This window comes from Hypanus sabinus, chromosome 11, assembly GCF_030144855.1.
Source record: "Hypanus sabinus isolate sHypSab1 chromosome 11, sHypSab1.hap1, whole genome shotgun sequence".
Lineage (NCBI taxonomy): Eukaryota > Metazoa > Chordata > Chondrichthyes > Myliobatiformes > Dasyatidae > Hypanus > Hypanus sabinus.
In genome coordinates, this window is record NC_082716.1 from 43,746,564 (window position 1) to 43,770,527 (window position 23,964).

Here is a 23,964-nt window from a genome sequence, read left to right on the forward strand (position 1 = left end):
TTTGGAAAATATCCCAACTTTTCTGGAAATGGGGTTTGTAAATTTAATCCATATTTGAATGAAGCCTCCAGTATCTGGATGAACCCAAAGTTGTGTATTATTAAGTCCCCTTTCTTCCGGAGGGAATAACAAGGGAAATGTATAATTAAATTGGGAGACCTTTATAATGGTGATAGTTTAAAATCTTTTAATCAATTAACCCAACACTATGATACCTCTAGGTCACAATTTTGGAGATATCTTCAACTGCGTCATTTGCTACATACAATTTTTGGTTCTACAGCAACCTCCACAAGTTGCTACGATTCTGTCGACTATACTGGCTGCATATGGTAATCACAAAGCCTCAACTTATTATTCAGCTTTAACACTAATCTCTGGGGACAAATTTCTGTTGGGTCTTAAAAGAGCATGGGAAAAAGACCTGGGTGTGACTTTTGAGACAAAGGAGTGGGATAAAAATTGCAAAAATGTCAAAACAACGTCAAGAGACCTGAAGGTGCATCTTATTCAGTTTAAGATTCTGCACTGCAGGCCAGGCAGCATCTATAGGAAGAAGCACAGTCGACGTTTCAGGCCGAGACCCTTCATCAGGACCAAACATTGACTGTGCTTCTTCCTATAGATGCTGCCTGGCATGCTGCGTTCCACCAGCATTTTGTGTGTGTTGTTTGAATGCTGGCGCTGTGAGGCAGATAAAGGGGACTCAGTACATGTGCTCTGGTCCTGTCCCCTGATCCTGTCCCAGAATTCCAGAATTTTGGATTATGATACATAAGTATATTGGTGAAGTTTCTGGTATTCAACTCCCTTTCTGCCCCAGACATTTTGTCTTGGGAGACACACTTGGGGACAAACACTCTCAAAATTGGATCCAGAATGGTAGGAAGACAAATTATATTTAGAAGTTGGAGGAGGTTGGGGGACCATCATTTCAGGAGTGGGCCACAGAAACAGCCAAAGTAGCAGCTTTTGAACACATCTTACAAACAGTTTGATAGATTGGACATCTATACACAAAAATGGGGCAAATATTTAGGTTTCCTGGGTGGGAGGGGAATAGTGGTGAAGCATATTGCTGAATGGCAGTCTTTTATGTTATTAGAGGTCCAAATACATACACATGGTTATTATATTGCTATTTATTTCTGCCATGTTTTTATTTTATGGATAATTTTATATTTTGTAAACTATGCTTTACATAATTTCAACACCGACTCAAGGGCTTGGGGAAAATCTATAAAAGAATTCAATAAAATTTAAATAATAAAAAAAAGAATGCAGCAAATTTAAAGAGTGTAGAAAAGAGGTGTCCAGTGAGTTTAAAGAGAATGTGGGAAAAAGAACCCAGTGAACCAGATACCAACTGGATAACATAACAGATTATCCATGGTTTACTGTGCTATATAATCTACAATCTGTAAAGAAATCCAATGGATGGCACTGGAGAAGGAAACGTAACTAACAGTAGCCACCCTTTGTGCTGTTCTTGTGCATAAGCATTTTGAAGCAGCAGTCCAGAGTTACAGCACAAGCTATTTCTTCTTTATAATTAAGACACCTGCATTTAATAACTTCTCAAATTGAAATGCATTCTCTGGGCGTTTCCCCAAGGTTCATAACTCAAAGCCTTTTTATATCAGGCTTGAAAATTGATTTCACAACCAAAAAGACAACTCACCTTTCCACAAGCTCTGCAGTGATGACGTCTCTTTGTGAATGTAAACTTCATCTCACATTTCATGCAGTTAGGTGCTTGGGAATCTGGTACCCATACTGGAGCAACATCACCCAAGCTTGTAAATGGCTTTTTGAGAAGTCCTGGAAACTGTCCAATTCGCAGGTCATTATTTGGACTTTCAGATTCCGCAACATTGTCTGAGTTGAGATCTTTGGAATCACCAGAATAACACGCTCCAAAGTCATCAACATCATTGCTGCAATCTGGAACTGAATTACCATCATTCAAAGCACACATACAGGAATCTTCAGACGGTTCTGCTTTATCAGTGAAACCTATATTTTTATTTTTTGTATTTTGTGCAGGGTTACTTGAGCCCAAGTCATTCAATAATTGGTTGGTCAAGGGTTTTGGGATTTGTAGTTTCAAATTCAAAGGCTGCTTTGGTCTCGCACCTCCAAATGGAATACTAGCAGACTGTGCATTATTTAAAGCTAATTTTTCTGCCTCATCCTGTGCACCAGTTATTGCAGCAGATGGACTGGGGGTGTTAAAATAGTTGTCTCTCAAGTGCTCTGCAATATCTGTAGAAATACTTAATCTGGTCATATCATTAGCCATTCCAGGTTCCACTGCACTGCTTTCTTGGTGTTGAATGAAGCAACTTTCTGATTTGCTCTCCTCCCTTTCCTTTTCTTCAGTTACTGAATCTTCTTTTAAAGGCAAAGATTTAGAAGCACAGGCCATTGTTGAATTAGAAATTGACAGAGAGTCTAAAACATCACATGAATAGCAAGATGTTGACACCGTCTTTTTCATGTCAGCACACAAAGGGGAAGACCTTTGCAACCAATCGTCATTCGACATTGCAGATTCCGTCACTGGTTTTGTTAGATCTAAAACAATCTCACTATTCTTTCCTTCCAGTCCTTCATGACTAACTTGCTTTGTTTGTGGAGTTAACTGATCAATTGCTGCGTCCGTCTGAGATGACGACATTTTATTTGAGCGATTAGATAAGTCATCCTGCATGAACAAAATGTCACTAGATTTTTGGCAAACAGCCATTTCATCACTTATATTCATTGTACTGTTGTCATTTTCAAAATGGTGTTCATCATTTCCACAATTGCCATTATTTGTGGAAGTACATTGTACTGCAATCAAATTTGGCTGCCTATTGTCAGAACAGGACCCACACTGTTGGGATTGTGCTGTCTCAGAGTCTATTTTTATCCCAGTAAAATTATCCAGATCACCCAATATCATTGTTTTTGCCAAGTCATCCAAATCATCTCCACTCCTTACAACAAAATTATTTTTAACCTGTATTGACTCATCTTCTAGTTCAGTAATTGTATCATTTGTTTCAGTTTTTCTAGAGAATGAATCACTTAATTTGTTTGTAACAACAGCACCATCCAATCCGGACAATTCACTCTGTTCGCAAATAACTGACAAATCATCAGCTCTCCAAGACTCTTTTGAATTAGGCGATACATTTTCTAAACCCGTACAGTTCACTAAATTTCCAAGTGAAGATTTCACAGATAACTCGTCTCCACAGGGTGTGCTGAATTGTTTAATACTTTTCATTTTAACTGCCTTCTCAGAATTGCCATTCACAGCAGATAATAATGGTCCACTTTGCAGATTTGAGCTTTCTACCAAAAAACTGTTAACATTCAATGCATTTTGACTATTTGTGTTATCTTCCTCCAAAAGGTCACTACACTGTTCCAACTGACAGTCAGAATTCTGTACAATTATCCCAAGTATATCTGAAGAATTCATATCTTCAGAAGGAGTTAGTTCATGTTCACAAGTAGACTTCACTGATGATTTAAAGTTTGGCCAATGGCTACAATTGCTTTTGTGATCCACAGGAGCTCCTTCATCGTTAATCCAATGAACGTCGAGTCCTAGGCTTTCTGTGGAATCATTTCCATTAAGGCAGTGATCCCCTCCCCCAAAGACTGAAATCTCTGTGTTGGGTGAAGCACAGCATTTTAGTTTTGATTGCACCTCATTGGATAAAGCTCCAACATTGACATTAGACAAGGCTGGATTTAAAGACAGCAGGTGAGAGGGTGGATCCAAAATCTGACTCCACTTTGCCTCAAATACACCTGGGGACTCCGTCTCATCTGAAAGCAGAAAAAAATTCAGATGTTATCACCAATGTAAATTTACTTAAATTATTTGTATACTTTTATAATTTATTCTTGTTAAATGCATAAAACACATTCATTTGAATGTACTCATTTGATGATTATAGTGGTGGGTACAGGAGCAGGGAAATTCAAAGACTTCAACAAAGCAAAGTCCAAAAAGTAATCAGCAGAAGTGGTATTTCAAACTTAAATCAATTTCCCATTCATTTATGTTAGTGACCCCCAAAACATAAACAAGTAAGCATATTTACCGATAAAGCACTTATTTGAAATAACACAAATGATTCAATACATTTAAAATGTAGCATTAACTAGGACATTTTTAAAAACAAAAAACTGTCATAATGAAGGTCATTCAGCTGAACATTAAATCTCCATGAAGTATTTCTTCACTGATGCAAAAGCAATGCATAGAATGTCCAGTCAAATTTGATTTTCCATGTCACAAAATCAAATGTTTTAAATTTGGGAAAATTTTAGTACTGGAACTTGAAGGACTAAAATATTATAAAAGCTCAGCTGAGTTACAGAAACTATTATTTCAGACAGATTCATGAATGCTATTTAACAATTTTATGTAAATGTCACTGCTGCACCTGTCAACAGTCCCATGACCATTTAATAAACTACATATTTTAATACCTTTTATAAGTTATTCAAGATTCCACTTCTACCACGCTTGGGTAAGGCATTCCATAGCCTAAGCTTCTGCATTATTTTTCTTAACCACTTTCCTTCATCCTTTTTATATCTTAAATTTACGCCCTTGATTGTTAACTCACCAGTGAAAATACTTTTCCCGATATACGTTATCAAAACTTCTGAATTTTGAGTAACTATTAGATCTCCTCGTAACCTTCTTGGTCAAATGAAAAGTAGCCAATTCTTGATTTTATTGGTTTAATTAGGGATTAGAGGAAACAAAGTATAAATGCTTGAAATCTGAAATAAAACACAAAATGCTTAAAGTACACAGATTAGAATTTATGAAAAGGCATTAATGATGACTGGTAGTTTAAACAGACAACTTTGGGGTAAAATTTTTAAAAAGTGACATGCCAGAAATTGAGCACACAGAATAATCACCTGAAAACTATTTTTTCGAAAGGTGAATAATCAACAAGATGAAATATGGAAAATCAAATAGAATTAACAGACACTGGACTGGAGCAACAAAGTCGTCAGGTAAATCTTTAAAAGCAGAGGTGGATCACGCAATCACTTATCTACCAACAAGATCATAGTTGATCTTGTTCTCTGTGCATGTCCTTGAGAAGATAATATACAGTTTCCAAAAGAATACAAGAAAGAAAAAGACCAAAAACTTGATTATGGAGACCAGCCTCTGAAATCATAAGATCCGCAATTTGCTTTTACATCACCCATCACTCAGTCTCAACACACAACAATTCACCTCACCACCTAACTTGCTTTGCTTCCCAGTAATACAGGACTTTAGGAGAACTAAGCCTACACTGCTCCTGGGTTACTATTGATGTTGAGGACATGGATGTGGTGAGGACCTGCAAGTAACCTGGAAGTGCACTTGGATGACAAGACTTGAATGAAATACCAACAGAAAAGTTATGTACAAGAAGGGCCAGAGTTGCCTCTGCTTCCTGAGGAGACTGAGGTCTTTTGGAGTATGCAGGCCTCTCCTTCACATGTTCTACCAGTCTGTTGTTGCCAGTACAATCTTCTATGTGGTGATGTGCTAAGACAAAGGCATCAACACAGGTAATGCCAACAGGCTCAATAAACTGATTAGAAAGGTCTGTTATCGGTCAAACTGGACACACTGGAGGCCTTCTTAGAACAAAGGACTCTAAGGAAAATCCTGGCAGTTCTGGACAATGTTTCTCACCCTCTGCACACAACCTTGGCTGAACAGAGGAGCACTTGTAGTAATAGACTAGAGACAACTGTGCTGCTCCAAAGAGCATTACATGAGGTCACTCTTACCCTTGTCCATAGGCTCTATAATGAGTCAAGCTAAAGCCTGGGAAGTGATTACTCCTCCTGTTAGGCTGTTTTGCGGCAACTTTTTAAAAAATTCTTTCTTACTTCTCTACTAATAATTGTATATTTGCACACCTGTGCACTCGTAATACTACTGTAACGCTGTAATTACCTTTGGGATCAATAAAGTATCTATCTTAGCTGATAGGATGGGTAGAAACAGTTATAATTACTCTTCATAACTAGCTTTTGTGACATCAGGGCAATCTAAGGACCTTGACCAGGAGGTATAGCCATTGCTATAATCCAGAAAGGCCCTCCAAACAATAGTGAGGATAAAATAAATTAACACTATTCAGTTCAGATGACCATTAAAATACACTATTGGTAACATCTCAAACTCACAGGCTCTACAACATCGTAAACATCTGTCAAAAGCAGGTTAAATGTCTCATTCACAAAGTGGAATTTCAAACAACGCAGCATTCCCTCACCCTTGTTTAAGATAGACAATAGACAGTAGGTGCAGGAGTAGGCCATTCGGCCCTTCTAGCCAGGTACGCCATTCACTGTGATCATGGCTGATCATACACAATCAGTACCCCGTTCCTGCCCTCTCCCCATATCCCTTGACTCCGCTATCTACAAGAGCTCTATCTAACTCTCTCTTGAATGCATCCAGAGACTTGGCCTCCACTGCCTTCTGGGGCAGAGCATTCCACATATCCTCCACCACTCTCTGGGTGAAAAAGTCTTTCTGCATCTCTGTTCTAAATGGCCTACCCCTTATTCTTAAACTGGGGCCTCTAGTTCTGGACTCACCCATCAGCGGGAACATGCTTCCTGCCTCCAGCAGGAATAATAATAATCTTATTTGTTTCAATCAGATCCCCTCTCATCCTTCTAAATTCCATGTATACGAGCCCAGTCGCTCCAATCTTTCAACATATGACAGTCCCGCCATTCCGGGAATTAACCTTGTGAACCTACACTGCACTCCCTCAATAGCAAGAATGTCCTTCCTCAAATTTGGAGACCAAAACTGCACACAATACTCCAGGTGGGGTCTCACCAGGGCCCTGTACAGCTGCAGAAGGACCTCTTTACTCCTATACTCAATTCCTCTCGTTATAAAAGCCAGCATGCCATTAGCTTTCTTCACTGTCTGCTGTACCTGCATGCTTGTTTTCATTGACTGATGTACAAGAACACCTAGATATCAGTCACAGAAAAACACCTGCCCTATTTATCAAAATATCCAAACCAATGTCCATAGTTTAAAACTCACATCAAGTAAAGTAGTACTTATATCTTTTCTTAAATCCAGAAATACTATGACCAAAGTATCAGATCACAGCTCTACAGTCATACTGTATCCATTATGAAGGATGATGGACAATTAAATAACCAGAGAAAAGAGAATATTGCCACATTTGTTATTATATTGCTAGTCTGCAAACTAGCTGTTCCTCTTTCCAAGCAGTACCAATAGTTAAAATACTAAACTGATTAGCATGTTTGTAGATCACACCAAAAATAGTGATGTGGTGTACAGTGAAAAAGGTCATCCAAAATTACAGTAGGATGTAGATCAATTGGAAAATGAGTAAGAAATGGCAGATGGAATTTAACTCAGTCAACTGTGAAATGATTCATTTTGGGAAGTTAAACTAGGGCAGAGTTGCACGGCAAATAACAGGATGTTAAGAATGTTGCAGAACAGAGAAACCGAGGGTGCAAATACATACCGTAATTCCCTGACTCAGGTAAACATGGTACTGAGAAAAGCATATAGCATGCCTGCCTTCAAAGGACAGATGATGTCACTTTATAGTTATTCAAGGCATTGGTGAGACCACACCAGGAATATAATGTGCAGTTCTGATCACCACACTATAGGACAGATATGATTAGGCAAGAGAGCACAGAAATGATTCACAATGATGTCGTTGGGGCTGGAGGGCATGAATTATAATAAAACACTGAACAAATAGGAACTATTTTCCCTACAGTGAATAAGACTGAGGGTGAACTTAAAGATGTTTATAAAGTCATAGAATCATAGAGACTGGGTCAGAAACAGGATTTTCAATCCAACTCATCCAGACTAACCTGGCTGCCAACCTGAAATAATCCACTTCCCTTTATTCCACCCATATGTCTAAACCCTTCCTATCCTCATACCTGTCCAACTATCTGTTAGATATTCCAACTGCACCCTAAATTACCATTTCTTCAGACAGTTCATTCCACATATCCACCATTCTGTGCAAAAAAAGTTGATAGAGTAACTTAGGATTCCAATTCCACAAATAAAGTGCCGGTCTGGGAATGCTAGCTCCAGTTAAGCAAGCTTTTAATAAAACATAAGGGAGTAAGGCCTCCAATGCAAAAAGCAATTCACCTCCAATTGATCAAGTAAACTACTTTATTCACTGTGGCAAAAGTGCAAGACCACATTAGTAGCTGTCAACAAATAACTCTTAAGAAAACAAATGGATTATCAGCTTATCACCCTTCTTTTTTCAACCATGTGATGAGCATGACCTCCTTTAAGCTGGACCGTCCCCAACATCTTGAGGGGCATAGATAAAATGGATCATCAAGTCCCCTGACCCCCCTCCCCACACTAAAGGAGTCTAACTAGAGGCACAGAATTAATGTTAAAAAGGGAACATCTAAAAGGGACCCAAGGAATAAGTTTTTCCTCACAAGTGTGGTGAGCATATGGAAAGAGCTGCTCGTGGAAGTGGTAAAGGTGGGTTCAGATACAACATTTGGAAGCTTTAGTGCAGGGGTTCCCAGCCTTATTTTTTAATGCCATGGACACCTACCATTACCCAAGGGGTCAATGGACCCCAGATTGGGAACCCCTGCTTAATGGCCTAGCTCTGGAAAACACCTTTGTCAGCACAGCAAAGTTAGGTCGAAAGGTTTCTGTGGTGTATAATTCTATGACAGTATGATTTGTCTAATTATCTGCAAAGCTATCCAGGTACATCCACTCCGCAGAAAGCAGTGAATATCAGATCCATCTTATTGTCATTCTCAGTCTGCTCTCAAAGGAATGGAATGTACTGACAAAGCTATCAGGAGGCACTTACTCACTAATAATATGCTCACCAATGCTCAGGTTGCATCTCCTCAGGACTCTGTCTCTCTCTTCAGACTTCAATGTAGATTGATCCAAACAGCCCCAAGATGTGAATTCCAGTGGCAAAGTGACACTGATTCCCCCAGACATCAAGCCAAGATTTAACCGTGTGCAGCATTAAGCAGCCCAAGAAAAACTGGTCAACAAAAATTCTCTGACTGGAGTTACACAAATATTAATGGTGGGGTGCTTCCTGACAGTAAATCATGCACAACTTAATGAGGGTAGAATCAAACTGAGCTTCCGTAAGACACTTCCTTCCATTACTTGGACTGAAATGTGGCACACTATTGTTGATTCTACCACAGTCAACTGCAGTCAACATTTGGACAAATTAAGAACTAGTGGGATTAAGGGCACATCCCTTTTGCCAACTAACTTTCAAGCTCTTAACTTCTTCCCTCCCCCTCCTGTCTTCTCCTATCATTTTGTATCTTCCCCTCCCCCTCTCAAATCTCTTACTATCTCTTCTTTCAGTTAGCCCTGACGAAGGATCTCGGCCCGAAACGTCAACTATACTTCTTCCTATAGATGCTGCCTCCCCTGCTGTGTTCCACCAGCATTTTGTGTGTGTTGCTTAATTAGAAACTGTCACTGTGGCTTCATATGGGGCAAGTCATATTATACTAACTTGAGGATTTTTTTTGAGAAGCTGCCAAAGGTGATTGATAAAGATAGAACAGTGAATGTCATTTACATGGAATCAGTAAAGTGTTTGACCAGATCCCACACAGTAGGGTCATCTAGAAGATTAAGATGCATGGAATCCAAGGTGACTTGGCCATTTGGATTCAGAATTGGCTCGCCACCGTGATTGACGGGACATGTTCTGGCTGGAAGTCCACAACTAGCGATATTTCATAGGGCTCTGTATTAGGACATCTACAGCTTGTGGTTTATATAACTGACCTGAATGAAAATGTGAATGAGTGGGTTATTAAGTTGACATACAATGCTGGTATTGTGGATAGCGTAGAAAATTGCCAAAGAACAAAGTAGGCTATAGAGCAGTTGGAGATATGAACAAAGAAATGGCAATGAGAGTTTAGTTCAGCTAAATGCAAGGTATTGTACTTTCAAAGATTAATTGTAAAGAGAAAGTATATCTGTCAATGACAGGACCCTTAACTGCACTGACATACAGAGAGACCTTGGAGTTCAAGTCCCTAGCTCCCTGAAAATTACTTAACAGGCTGATAAGGTGGTCAAGGCAAGGTATGGCATGCTTGCCTTTATTAGTCAAGGCACGGAATTTAAGTCAGTAAGTTATGTTGCAGTTTTATAAAACTCTGGCAAAGCCAAATCACAAATATTGCATTCAAATCTGGTCACCCCATTGCAGAGAGGATGCTGAGGTTTTGGGAGAACATGTAGAAGAGGTTTATCAGGATACTGCCTAGATTAGAGGGCATGTGCTATGAGGAGAGGCTGAACAAACTAGTTTCTTTTTTCTGGAGCAGCAAAGGCTGAAGGGAGACCCAAGAAGCTTATAAATTTATGAAGAGCATACACAAAGTATACATCCACATCTTTTTCAGAGGATCAAAATGTCTAATAGTAAAAGTTATAGATTTAAAGTAAGAGGGGGAAAGAATCAAAGACAGATTTTTATTTATACACATGAAATGGGTGGCTGGGATGTGCTGTCATTGATGGTAATGGACGCAAATATAATAAAGGTGTTTCAAAGGCTCTTAGATGGGCACATGAATTTGCAGGGATGGAGGGATATGGACACTGTCCACAGAAAGGGTTGTTTTAGTTAGGCATTTAAAGCCTAGTTTAATTACTCTGGCACATCATCATGAATTAAAGGGGCCTATTCCTGTGCTGAGCTGCTCCATATTCTAAAAACAAAATAATGGTCTTTAACCTGTACAAATGCCTCTGACCAGCCATGTCCAAATTTAAGAATATAGTGTAATACAGAAGATATGGCAGAACACACTCAAAGAGATATAACAATGGGATCATTTTAATTACTGCATTGTACCTACAGAGGAATGAGCCTTCAATCCGGCACAGCATTTTTATCATGACCCTTATTAATTAGATCACTGCTTAAATTATCTTAATACAAAGTGAATTAACAGTTTGTGAAAGATTTGCCAAAGGCTTAATTTAGTTCTACAATCTAACCATGATAATAATGGCATAGCTATCTTTCTAAACAAATAAAATTCTGCAAGCTATTTAATATTCATTCCATAGATGAGTTTCATATATTGTACATTTATATGAAGATATGGATATTGCTACAGGTTTGTTTTTTTCATGTGCAGAGATGCAGTGAAAAACTTTTGTTTGAGCACAATCATGCTCAACATAGAAGTAAAAATAAATCTGCCTTGATTTCTGAACTAGCATACTAAGAAAGCTGTAAAAATAAGGTTTTAAAAACTAAAAGGGTTGTTATTATGGATATTAAGAAATGGAATGATTCAGAACTTCAAATCCCATTAGAAACAAGGCTTCAGACATGAATGAACATAAATATTAAAAAAAAATGAAGCAGTACTTGACATTCAAGGTGGGGAAACCTGAAGCTGTCCACTCTTGATCACAGAATGAAAACCTGTAATGTTTTTCTTAAAAGGCAAGAACATTGAGCTGTCATGAAACAAGGACATTTAAGTGATGATTTAATTGTAGAGTGTTTGCCCGATCTCAACTAAATACTGTGTCAACATTTGGTACCAAATCTTAAAAGATATAACAGCCTGTGAAGGAGAAAGCAGTATTTCAAAATAATTTTTCCTAATCTTAAGGTATAAAGTACAGATAGCAAAAAAAAAGATAATTTCCTCAATCAAACCAAAAAGGTACATTAATTTTATATCAAATCATTCAGGCATTAAACAGGAAATAATTTTTCCCCAAAGTCTACTAGAAATTTCTATGGGTGCCAAAGTATAGTGGTTAGCATGGTGTTCTTACAGCCAGAGGCATCAGAATTGGAGTTTAATTCTAGCATCCTCTGTCAGAGAGTTTGTACATTCTTCCCATATGCACGTGGGTTTCATCCAGGTGCTCTGGTTTTCTCCACATTCCAAAGATGTATTGGTTAGAATGTTCCTCTTGCAGGATGTCGGAAGTGAGGGAGACCTCCAGTGCCAACAACACCTGCAAGAAGTGCATCCAGCTGCCGCTCCAAACAAAGTGGGTTAGGGAACTGGAGCAGGAGCTGGATGATCTCCGGATCATTCGGGAGAATGAGGAGTTTATAGGTAGTAGTTTCAGGAAGGCAGCTATGCCAAAGGAGCAGGGCACAGGTAACCTGGTTACCATCAGGCGAGGGAAGGGGAAAGGGCAGACAGAGCAGGGTTCCCTTGTGGCCATTCCCCTCAACAACAAGTATATCGATTTGGATACTGTTGGGAGGATGACTTAACTGGGAAAAGCTGCGGCAGCCGGATCTCTGGCACTGGTTCTGCAGTGCAGAAGGGAGGGTGGAAGAAGAGGAGAGCAGTAGTGATAGGGGACTCGATAGTTAGAGGTACAGACAGGAGGTTCTGTGGTCGTGACAGAAACTCCCAGATGGTTTGCTGCCTCCCAGGTGCCAGGGTCAGGGATATCTCTGATCGCGTGCACGGCATTCTGAATTGGGAGAGTGAGTAGCCAGATGTCATGGTACACATCAGTACCAATGACGTAGGAAGAAAGTGTGAGGAGGTCCTGAAGAATGAGTATAGAGAGCTTTGTAGGAAGCTAAGAAGCAGGACCTCAAAGGTAGTAATCTCAAGATTGCTACCTGTGCCACATGCCAGTGAGGGCAAGCGTAGGATGCTCTGGAGGATGAACGCGTGGCTGAGGAGCTGGCGTAGGGGGCAGGGCTTCAGATTTCAGGATCATTGGTATTTCTTCTGGGGCAGGTAGGGCACAAGACAGATCAGTTACACCTGAACAACAAAGGGACCAATATCCTTTCAAGGAACTTTGTTAGTGCTATTGGGGAGGGTTTAAACTAGATTTGCAGGGAGATGGGAACCAGAGTGCCAGAGCAGATAGTGGAGCGGGGTGAAAATAAATGATGTTAAAAGTTCATGCAAAGTCACAAGTAGAAGGGTTGTCTGTGGTGGTAATAATCTTCTGAGGTGAGTTTATTTCAATGCAAGGAGTATTGTGGGGAAGCTTGATGAGCTGAGGTCGTGGATTGATGCATGGAATTACGACATTACAGCCATTAGTGAAACTTGGCTACAGGAGGGGCAGGACTGGCAGCTCAATGTTCCAGGGTTCCGATGTTTCAAAAGTGATAGAGGCAGAGGGATGAAGGGTGGGGTGGGGTAGCATTGCTGGTCAGGGAAAATGTTACAGCAGTGCTCAGGCAGGACAGATTAGAGAGCTTGTCCACTGAGGCCAAAAGTATGAACACATAAATGGGGTTGTATTATAGACCACCCAATAGTCAGCAAGAATTGGAGGAACAAATCTGCAAAGAGATAGCAGACGACCACAGGAAACAAAGTTGTGATAGCAGGGGATTTTAATTTTCCACATATTGATTGAGACTCCCATACTGTTAAAGGTCTAGACGGGTTAGAGTATGTGAAATGCATTCAAGAAAGTTTTCTATGTCAATATGTAGAGGTACCAACTAGAGAGGATGCAATATTAGATCTCCTATTAGGAAATGAGTTAGGACAGGTGATGAAAGTGTGTGTAGGGGAACACTGGGTCTAGTGATCATAACACCATTAGTTTCAACTTGATCATGGATAAAGATAGATCTGGTCCTCGGGTTGAGGTTCTAAACTGGAAAAAGTGGAAAAAGGCCAAATTTGAAGAAATGAGAAAGGATCTAAAAAGCATGGATTCGGACAGGTTGTTCTCTGGCAAGGATGTGATTGGTAAGTGGGAGGCCTTCAAAGGAGAAATTTTGAGAGTGCAGAGTTTGTATGTTCCTGTCAGGATTAAAGGCAAAGAGAATAAAAATAAGGAACCTTGGTTTTCAAGGTATGTTGGAAATCTGATAAAGAAGAAGAGAGAGATGTATGACAGGTATAGGCAACAAGGAGCAAATAAAGTGCTTGAGGAGTATAAAAAGTGCAAGAAAGGACTTCCGGTAAGATGGCGATTGTTTAGTCGCTCCAAACTTTTGCTCCGTTATACTTCCTATCTTTGCACTATATGTCTCCCTTTTTAAACCTTAGTTTGTTATTTTATTAGTTCTTTTTTACTTGCCTATGAATACATCTATCTCATAATGGCTACAAAAGGTACTAAAATCGGGGAAAAAAGAAACTTCCACGGCTCTGTCGGCTGAGATTCTTGCTATTTTGAAACAACATCGACAAGATACTTTAATGGATATTAAAACTGAATTTAGAACTTCTATCAACCAGCTGGATTCAAAATTGGATCAGATTAATGCCAGAGTGGATGACCATGCTGAACATTTATCTCGCATCGACCTAACTTCTGAAGATTTAGAACGCCGTGTTCAACATCTCGAAACTTTATGCTCCAACCTAGCGGAGAAGAACAATAAACTTACTTCCAAAATGGAGGATCTTGAAAATTGGAGCAGATGTTGCAATCTACGAATTCTTGGTTTGCCAGAGGCCACCAAAAAGGGCTCTTCCGTTGAATTTTTCTCCTTTTCTCTGTGAGATTTTCGGGGAAGAATTTCTTCCGACTCCGCCTGAGCTAGAAAGGGCTCACAGGATTTATGTTCCTCGCGCAATTTTGGGTTCCCATCCATGGCCAGTTATTTTATGCTTTCATCGATACCAGGTGAAAAACCGTTTGAGGTTCACCGCAAAAACTGTTTGAGGCACGCTGCAGAGGTACTTTTGCTTTTCAAAATATGAACATACATTTTGTGGAAGATTATGCCCCCCATGTTCTGAAGATGCGTGCTGAGTTTAAAGGTGTAATGAAAGTGCTTTTTGATCGTGGATTCAGACCTTCTCTTTGAAATCCAGCCGATCTTCGAATTACGCTTACTACTGGAGAATATAAGTGGTTTAAATCAGCGAAGGAGGCTAAGTTGTTTGTTAGAAATCTTCCAGCCATCTTGTCTTCTTCAGAACCGGTCTGACCTTCTAAAATGGTTGATAAGTACTTTTCGAAGAAAAGTTCTTTTTTCCGAACTCAGACTTTACTTAAATAATTTAGACATTAACTATTGAGATTCTAAGGGCTCTAGTTAATCTCTCCCTGGACGTGGTGCGTTTTTCCTAAATAGATGATTTAAGTTTAATGTTTCCCTGCGGACGTTTAGATTTTACCTGTGTAATTTATTTTACTTCTGTCTAACTTTATCTATAGAGAACTACAATTTATCTTAATTTGTTTAGGTGGCTTAGAGTTTTTTATTGAAGGCTTCCCTGTTGGTTGATTTATAGTATAAGATTTGCTTTTTTTCTGAAAACGGCTGATAAGTACTCTCTTCAAATTTATAATTTCCCTCTTCCCCCCCTTTAAAAAATTTTTTTTTTCTTTCAATCTTTCATAGTTTCTCGCGGGTAGGTTAGTTTTAGTTTTCTTTTTCTGATTTTTTTTTGTATTAAGTTTTGTACCTTTTCTGTTGAAGTTGTTCCTATTTGTAATTTTGCTCTCTAGTACATAAATTAGCTATTATTTGCTATATTATATATACGGAACCTTTGTTAACGATACAGAACTGGAAGTCATTTTTGGGTTAATATTTTTTGTAGAGCTAGCTGCTTTTTTGGGTAGCCATCTAGTTTTGGGTTGCGAGGATGGGGTGGGTTCTCCAGTTCCAACACTACTCACTGTTTCTTTTGTTTTCCCTTGTTATTCAGGACATGTCGCTGTCATTCTACTGATTTATGTTTACATTTTTGCTCCCAGACTGTTATTGTACTGTTTGATTTTTTATATGCCTGCTACCTTCTATGCACTAACAATTGATAATGGTTAATACACTTAAATTTGTGAGCTGGAATGTAAAGGGATTGAATCATCCTGTTAAAAGAAGGAAGGTCTTCTCTCATATTAAGCAACTCAAAGCTGACATTGCTTTCCTTCAAGAAACTCATATTCGTTGTTTTGATAACTCTCGGCTTTTGTCAAAGTGGGTGGGTCAGCATTTTCATTCATCCTTTGCCGCCAAAGCTGGGGGGGGGGGGGGGGGTTCCATCCTTATTAATCCAAATATTCCTTTTGAACTCCACAATAAGATATCTGATACAAATGGCCATTTTATTATCATTTCTGGTAAATTGTATAATACTAAAGTTGTATTAGCAAACCTGTATGCTCCCAATTTTGATGATGTTAATTTTTTTGAATGTATTTTCTCCTCACTACCAGATTTAAATTCATATTCTCTTATATTGGGTGGTGACTTTAATTGTTGGTTAGATCCTAATTTGGATCAATCGTCCTCTGTTACTAGATCACCTACTAAATCTGCTTTAGCTATTCACTCTTTTCTTTCTAATTACGGTATCTCAGATATATGGCGTTTCCTTCATCCTGAGAGATTATTCTTTTTTGTCCACATGTTCACCATACCTTTACTAGAATTGACTATTTTTTACTTGATAATCAACTTATTCCATTTGTCTATTCTTGTGATTATCAGAGTATACCGATTTCTCATCATGCCCCAATTACTTTGTCTTTAAACTTTCCTTTATTCCCTCAGAGGAATAAACACTGGCGTTTTAACTCGACTTTATTATCGGATGATGATTTTCTAAAATTTATTAAGGATCAGATAACTTTTTATTTTAACACTAATACATCATCTGAAATGTCATCCCAGATTGTCTGGGATGCCATGAAAGCATATTTGAGGGGTCAAATAATCTCTTATACAGCAAATCTTAACAGAAAGTCCCGTATAGATCGATTAGACCTAATTAATCAGATTAAAGAATTAGATCAATTGTATGCTCAAACTAATAATCCTGAATTATAGAAGAAGCGTGTAGAACTTCTAAGTAAATTTGATCTTCTGTCTACTCAACCTGCTGAACGCCAACTTCTTGAAAGTAAGAGTCGCTTTTATATTCATGGTGACAAATCTGGTAAATTTCTAGTTAATCAGCTGAGGCATTCTGAAGCTAAACAACATATTACAAAGATCCGGAAGAAAAATGGGGATTTTACATCGGATCACTTAGAAATCAACAACGTATTTAAAAATTTTTACTCGGCTTTATTCCTCTGAATCTCTGAATGAGAATATTTCTGTTAATCTTTTCTTAAATAATCTGAATATTCCTTCGCTTTCATCTGATTTTAAAGCAAAACTTAATGAGCCTATATCATCAGAAGAAATATCTTTTGCAATTTCTGCATTGTCTTCAGGAAAATCTTCTGGACCTGATGGGTTCCCTGTAGAATTTTATAAATCATTCTCTTCACTCCTTTCTCCTCAGTTACTCTCAGTACTATCTGACTCGTTTAATTATGGTAAATTGCCACCCTCTTTTAATGAGGCATCTATTAGTCTTTTATCAAAAAAGGGTAAAGACCCAACAGAGTGTTCCTAGTACAGGCCGATTTCTTTGCTTAATGTTGATGTTAAAATCTTGGCCAAACTTTTGGCTCATAGATTAGAAACTGTTGTTCCCTCTATTATTTCGGATGATCAAACTGGTTTTATTAAAAACCATCTTCTTTTTTAACATCTGGCGTTTATTTAACATTTTATATTCACCTTCAACTGGGATTCCTGAATGTGTTATTTCTCTTGATGCAGAGAAAGCATTTGATCGTATAGAGTGGAACTACCTCTTTGCAGTTTTAGAAAAATTTGACTTTGGTCAAAGTTTTATCTCTTGGATCAAACTGCTGTATCTGTGTCCTACTGCCTCTGTTTTGACTTATTTTCAGCAATCCCAGTTATTTAACCTCAAACGTGGCACCTGTCAGGGATGCCCTTTATGTCTCTTTCTCTTTGATTTGGCTACAGAACCTCTGGCGATAGCATTCCGAAGCTGTCCTGAACTGACCGGGATCTGGAGAGGGGTTGTTGAGCATAAAGTTTCTCCTTATGCTGATGATTTATTACTTTTTCTTTCAAATCTGTCCACATCCTTACCTCCAATGTTTTCACTTCTTGATCAGTTTAGCCAGTTTTCGGGCTATAAACTTAATTTACGTAAGAGTGAACTTTTTCCAATTAATAAAGCAGCACAAGAATTAGCATTTCGTGACCTCCCTTTTAAAGTTGTTCATAATCAATTTACTTACCTTGGGATTACTGTTACAAGGAAGTTTAAAGATCTTTTTCGTGAAAATTTTGCCAATCTTTTATATACTGCAAAACAGAGTCTGTCACAATGGTCACCTCTATCCATGTCCTTGGTAGGTCGTATTAATGTTGTTAAAATGTATGTTCTCCCTAAATTTTTGTTTATTTCAATCTATCCCAATTTTTATTCCTAAAGCCTTTTTTGATTCCTTAGACTATTATTTTGTCATATCTGTGGAAGAGTAAGTGTTCTAGAATTAATAAAGTTTATCTTCAAAAATTTAAAAAAGAGGGTGGCATGGCCTTAACTAACTTTCGTTTATATTATTGGGCAGCTAACACACGTTGTACTACCTTTTGGTCTTTTTTTCATAGCCAACCCGAGTGCCCTAATTGGGTGGCAATAGAGTTGAATTCCACTAAAGATTTATCTATTTCTGCACTTCTTGGCTCTGCACTCCCTAGTAGTTTGTCTAGACTAATTGTTAATCCTCTTGTCACACTTTGCAAATATGGGCCCAGTTTAGGAAATTTTATGGTTTTTATGGGTTTTTCCCTTTCTAGTCCTATCTTACATAATCACCTTTTTTTACCTACTATGTATGATTCAACATTCTATGATTGGTATAGGAAGGGCATTAGACATTTTGAAGATCTTTTCATCGATAATCGCTTCGCATCTTTTCAACAGCTCTCTGCTAAGTTCAATCTGCCTAATGCCCATTTTTTTTATATATCTCCAAATTAGACACTTTATTAATCCTTTAATTCCTAACTTCCCTGAACTGCCCGAGAAAAATGTTATGGATTTCTTTCTTTCTTTCTATTAATCCACTGGGTAAAGGTTTAATATCATTTATTCGTGATAAATTAGCATTCTTACGGCGTGCCCCTGTGGATAAAATTAGAATGGCTTGGGAGCATGATTTAAATATCTCTTTACCTGATGAGATTTGGGACTCGATTCTCAAATTGGTTAATTCAACCTCTCTTTGTGCTCGCCATTGCCTTTTACAGTTTAAGATTGTTCATAGAGACCATATGTCTAAATCTAAATTATCTCGATTTTACCCTAATATTAGTCCTTTTTGTGATAAATGAAAAAGGGGCGAGGCTTCTCTTATTTATATGTACTGGTCCTGTCCTGGCTTAGAGAAATTTTGGAAAGATGTTTTTATAACTTTATCCTGTATTCTGAATCGCCACTTAGAACCTAACCTTTTAATTACCCTGTTTAGTGTTTTGGGTGAGACAGATATACGTTTGAGTTCGACTAAGTGTCGAATATTATATTTTGCTTCTCTCCTGGCTAGACGTCTAATCCTCCTGAGGTGGAGAGATGTTGCCCCGCCCACGCATGCTCAATGGCTTAATGATGTTATGTCCTGTTTAGACCTTGAAAAAATTTATTATTCAATTCTTAATTTGGATATAAAGTTTCATAAGGTCTGGGGACTTTTTATTGAGTACTTTCATAACCTTCCTCTTAACTAAGGTTTTTTTTTCAGTCCCTTACTTTCAGCTCTTTTTTTTTGTAGTAGACATTATTATCTTCTCTTTTCAAGTGTATTTACAGTTTTGGGGGTTTGAACGTCCTGATTTATATTCTCTATATTGTATCGTGGTTGGTCTGGAGTTTTTTTTTTGTTGTGGGGCTTGGGGAGGATACTAACTTTACATGACTTCAATTTGGGTGCTTTCTCAATTTTTTTTGTATTATATTATTATTGTATGTTTATTTTTGCACTGTATTAATTTTTTTATTTTGGTTTGGTTTTTTTTATTTGTAGTGTTGTAGAAAATGCATAAAAAAACAATTTTTTTTAAAAGTGCAAGAAAATACAAGGACTAAAAGGGCTAAAAGGGCTAAAATACAAGGGCTAAAAGACATGAGGTTGCTTTGGCAGTCAAGGTGAAGGATAATCCAAAGAGCTTCTACAGGTATACTAAGACCAAAAGGATAGTATGGGATAAAATTGGTCCTCTTGAAGATCAGAGTGGTCAGCTATGTATGGAACCAAAAGAAATGGGGGAGATCATAAATGGGTTTTTTCCATCTGTATTTACTAAGGAAACTGGCAAGGAGTCTATGGAAATAAAGCAAATAAGTAGTGAGGTCATAGAACCTATACAGATTGAAGAGGAGGAGGTGCTTGTTATCTTGAGGCAAATCAGAGTAGATAAATGCCCAGGACCTGACAGAGTATTCCCTTGGACCTTGAAGGACACTAGTGTTGAAATTACAGTGGCCTTGGTAGATATATTTAAAATGTCGGTATCTATGGGTAAGGTGTCAGAGATTGAAGGACAGCTCCGTTGTTTAAAAAGGCTCTAAAGGTAATCCGGGAAATTATAAGCCAGGTAAGTTTGATATCAGTAGTCAGGAAAAAGTACAAAGAGATAGGATCTACAAGTATTTGGACAGGCAGGGACTTATTAGAGAGTCAACATGGCTTTGTGCGTAGTAGGTCATGTTTAACCAATCTATTAGTTTTTCAAAGAGGTTACCAAAAAAAGTGGATGAAGGGAAGGCAGTAGATGTTGTCTACATGGACTTCACTAAGGCCTTTGACAAGGTCCCACATGGGAGGTTAGTTAGGAAGATTCAGTCACAAGGTATACGTGGAGAGGTAGTAAACTGGATTAGACATTGTTTCAATGGCAGAAGCTAGAAAGTGGTAGTGGAGGATTGCTTCTCTGAGTGGACGCTTGTGACTAGTGGTGTGCCACAAGGATCAGTGCTGGGTCCATTGTTAAATATTTGTCATCTATATCAATGATCTGGATGATAATGTGGTAAACTGGATCAGCAAATTTGCTGATGATATAAAGACTGGAGGTGTAGTGGACAGTGAGGAAGGTTTTCAGAGCTTGCAGAGGGATTTGGGCCAGCTGGAAAAATGGGCTGAAAAATAGCAGATGGAGTTTAACGTAGACAAGTGTGAAATATTGCACTTTGGAAGGACAACTCAAGGTAGGACATACAAGGTAAACAGTAGGGCACTGAGAAGTGCAGTAGAACAGAGGGATCTGGGAATACAGATACAAAATTCCCTAAAAGTGGCAACACAGGTAGACAGAGTCGTAAAGAGAGCTTTTGGTACATTGGCCTTTATAAATCAAGGTACTGAGTATAAGAGTTGGAATGTTATAGTGAGGTTGTAAAAGACATTGATGAGGCCAAATTTGGAGTATTGTGTGCAGTTTTGGTCACCAAATTATAGGAAGGACATTAATAAGGCTGAAAGAGTGCAGAGAACGTTTACGAGGATGTTGCCGGGGCTTGAGAAACTGACTTACAGAGAAAGGTTGAATAGGTTAGGACTTTATTCGCTGAAGTGTATGAGGGGAGATTTGATAGAGGTGTATAAAATTATGATGGGTATAGATAGTGAATGCAAGCAGGTTTTTTCCACTGAGGCTAGGGGAGGAAAAAAAAAGAGGACATGGGTTAAGGGTGAAAAAGGAAAAAATTTAAAGGGAACATTAGGGGGAGCTTCTTCACACAGAGTGGTGGGGGTGTGGAATGAGCTGCCAGTTGAAGTGGTGAATGCAGGCTCACTTTTAACATTTAAGGAAAACTTGGACAGGTACATAGATGAAAGGGGTATGGAGGGATATGGTCCAGGTGCAGGTCAGTGGGAGTAGGCAGAAAAATGGTTCGGCACAGCCAAGAAGGGCCAAAGTCCTGTTTCTGTGCTGTAATGTTCTATGGTTAGAAGATTGACTAATTATTGTAAACTATCCTGTGATTAGGCCAGGGTTAAATCAGAGGGTTGATGAGTGGCACAGCTCGGTGGCCCAAAAGGGTCTGCTCCACATTGTATCTCTGAATAAATTCAGATCACTTTCAAAGACTATAAATAAAAGGATAAATGGAAACTTGAAAGCTAAATTTGAAGTTTGTACATTGGCCAAGTTAACTGGCTGGGAACAGAACAGAATAAGCTTCACAATTTGGATGGCTTATTCTTCTTCCGTTATGTGCCAAAAGGATAACAGACTGTCCACATAACGATCAGGTTCGAAGTATTTTTAAAACTGTGTACCATTGAAAGCTCTAGCAAGAGTGGATGTTTCCAATAGCAAGAGAATCTAGGACCAGTGGAAACAGCCTCAGATTAGGAGTACATCCCTTAGAACAGGGATGAGGAACAATTTCTTTAGCCTGAGGGTGGTGAACTGGTGGAATTCATTGCACACATGGCTGTGGAGGTCAAGTCATTGGGTATATTTAAAGCAGGGGTAGATAGGCTCTTGTTTAGTAAGTGTGTCAAAGGTTACAAGAGAAGGTAGGAAAATAGAATTGAGAGGGAAAATAAATCAGGCATCATCAAATGGCAGAGCCCACTCAATGGGCCAAATGGCCTAATTTGGCTCCTATGTCTTAAGGTCTGAAAATATATTTTTCATTTGGCTGCTGTTAATATGGAATTGAATGTCAAAATTTAAATGGTTTTATCGTGAAAGTTGAAATCTACTACTCAATAACTTCATCTATACAATAGCCCAACAATGTGGCAGCACTGCGAAGGAAGGTCTTCAGCAACAGATGCGGCCAGGCTGACATTTTTCTTTCATCTAATCAAAGATTCTGTCCATTCCAAGGATGGATGTAGCCAAAATGTGACACTTCTGTCCAGGCTGGAAATACACGAGTTTGAGAAATGCAGACAATTAAGAGGAGTGGAACTGAGTAGAGGCAGATCAAAAGTGAGCAGCGAAGATAAAGAGTAAGAAGCATCTCTCAGAATGGTTTAAAATGCCTAATGAGTGTCATTGGATTCTAACTGAACTGTTTTATATTCACCACATAGTTTCAATCCAGATTAAAAAAATGGGATGGCACAGTATCCAAATTTTGAAGTAAGTGTCAGAAGAGACAGCAAAATAATTTTTAAATCCATAGTGATGAATACAAGTTGACATAGCAGATAAAAGTGTTAAATATCTCTCAATTCTAGAAAAGTTATGCAGATTAAAAACAGCTATATTTCTGAGTAGTAAAAGGATATCGGGATGAGGATGCACAAGTACACAGTACGGCAATGGTTAAAAAAAAAATGCACTGAGATTTTAATGGTACATTCATTGTGCAATAGGGAAACTCTTAACCTGTACTGAAATACTATTCCATTTTGGGTTCAATGCAGAAAATGGTATCACTATCTCAAAGAAGCTTTCTAACACAGCTCAAGATGAGCAAAGACTTTCAAAGATTAGATGAGATTCAACAGAAACTTATTGGATAAATTTAGTTATTAATCAATGGGACAAAACAGATAACATACTATTTATAGCTGCTGAGAAAATTTTAACAAGAGGTCACCTACAAAATGAAGTGAAAGTCATCTATAGCACAGCAATGCAACAATTTATGCTACTGCTTCTCAGCTTCAGGAACCCAGGATCAATACTGACCAAGCACTATGTGGAGTTGCGACAATTTTTCTGTTACCACGTGGGTTTCCTCAAGGATATCTGGTTTCTTTCCTCAAACTAAAGATGTGCTAGTAGGTTAATTGACTATACCAAGTTACTCCTTGCTATAGATTAATGGCAAAATAAATCAAGGGGAGTGGATGGGTACATGCAAGAGAGCAAGTTGCAGCAGTATAGTATAACTAGAGAGAGAAACATTCATTTAATTGCTCCCTTGGGAGCTGGCATGAACTCTTATTGAGCAAATGGCTCACTGCTGTATTGCTCTATGTATATTTATCCACATACAGAAAACAAAGAAACAAATGCAAAAACAGACTTAATTTACAGAGCAGAATGCCATGCAGCCTAACAGTAATCAATGCCATTCCAAATTGAA

At 38.4% G+C, this 23,964-nt stretch overlaps 1 protein-coding gene across 1 annotated transcript in view; it reads right to left on the reverse strand.

Annotated features, from left to right (window-relative positions):
* Window positions 1-23,964, reverse strand: part of LOC132401902 (zinc finger FYVE domain-containing protein 9-like) — a 148,510-nt gene that overhangs the window by 105,453 nt on the left and 19,093 nt on the right. The window contains exon 3 of the mRNA XM_059984242.1: window positions 1,682-3,828. Within this exon, the coding sequence (XP_059840225.1) occupies window positions 1,682-3,828 (2,147 nt within the window). The remainder of the gene's footprint in view (window positions 1-1,681; window positions 3,829-23,964) is intronic.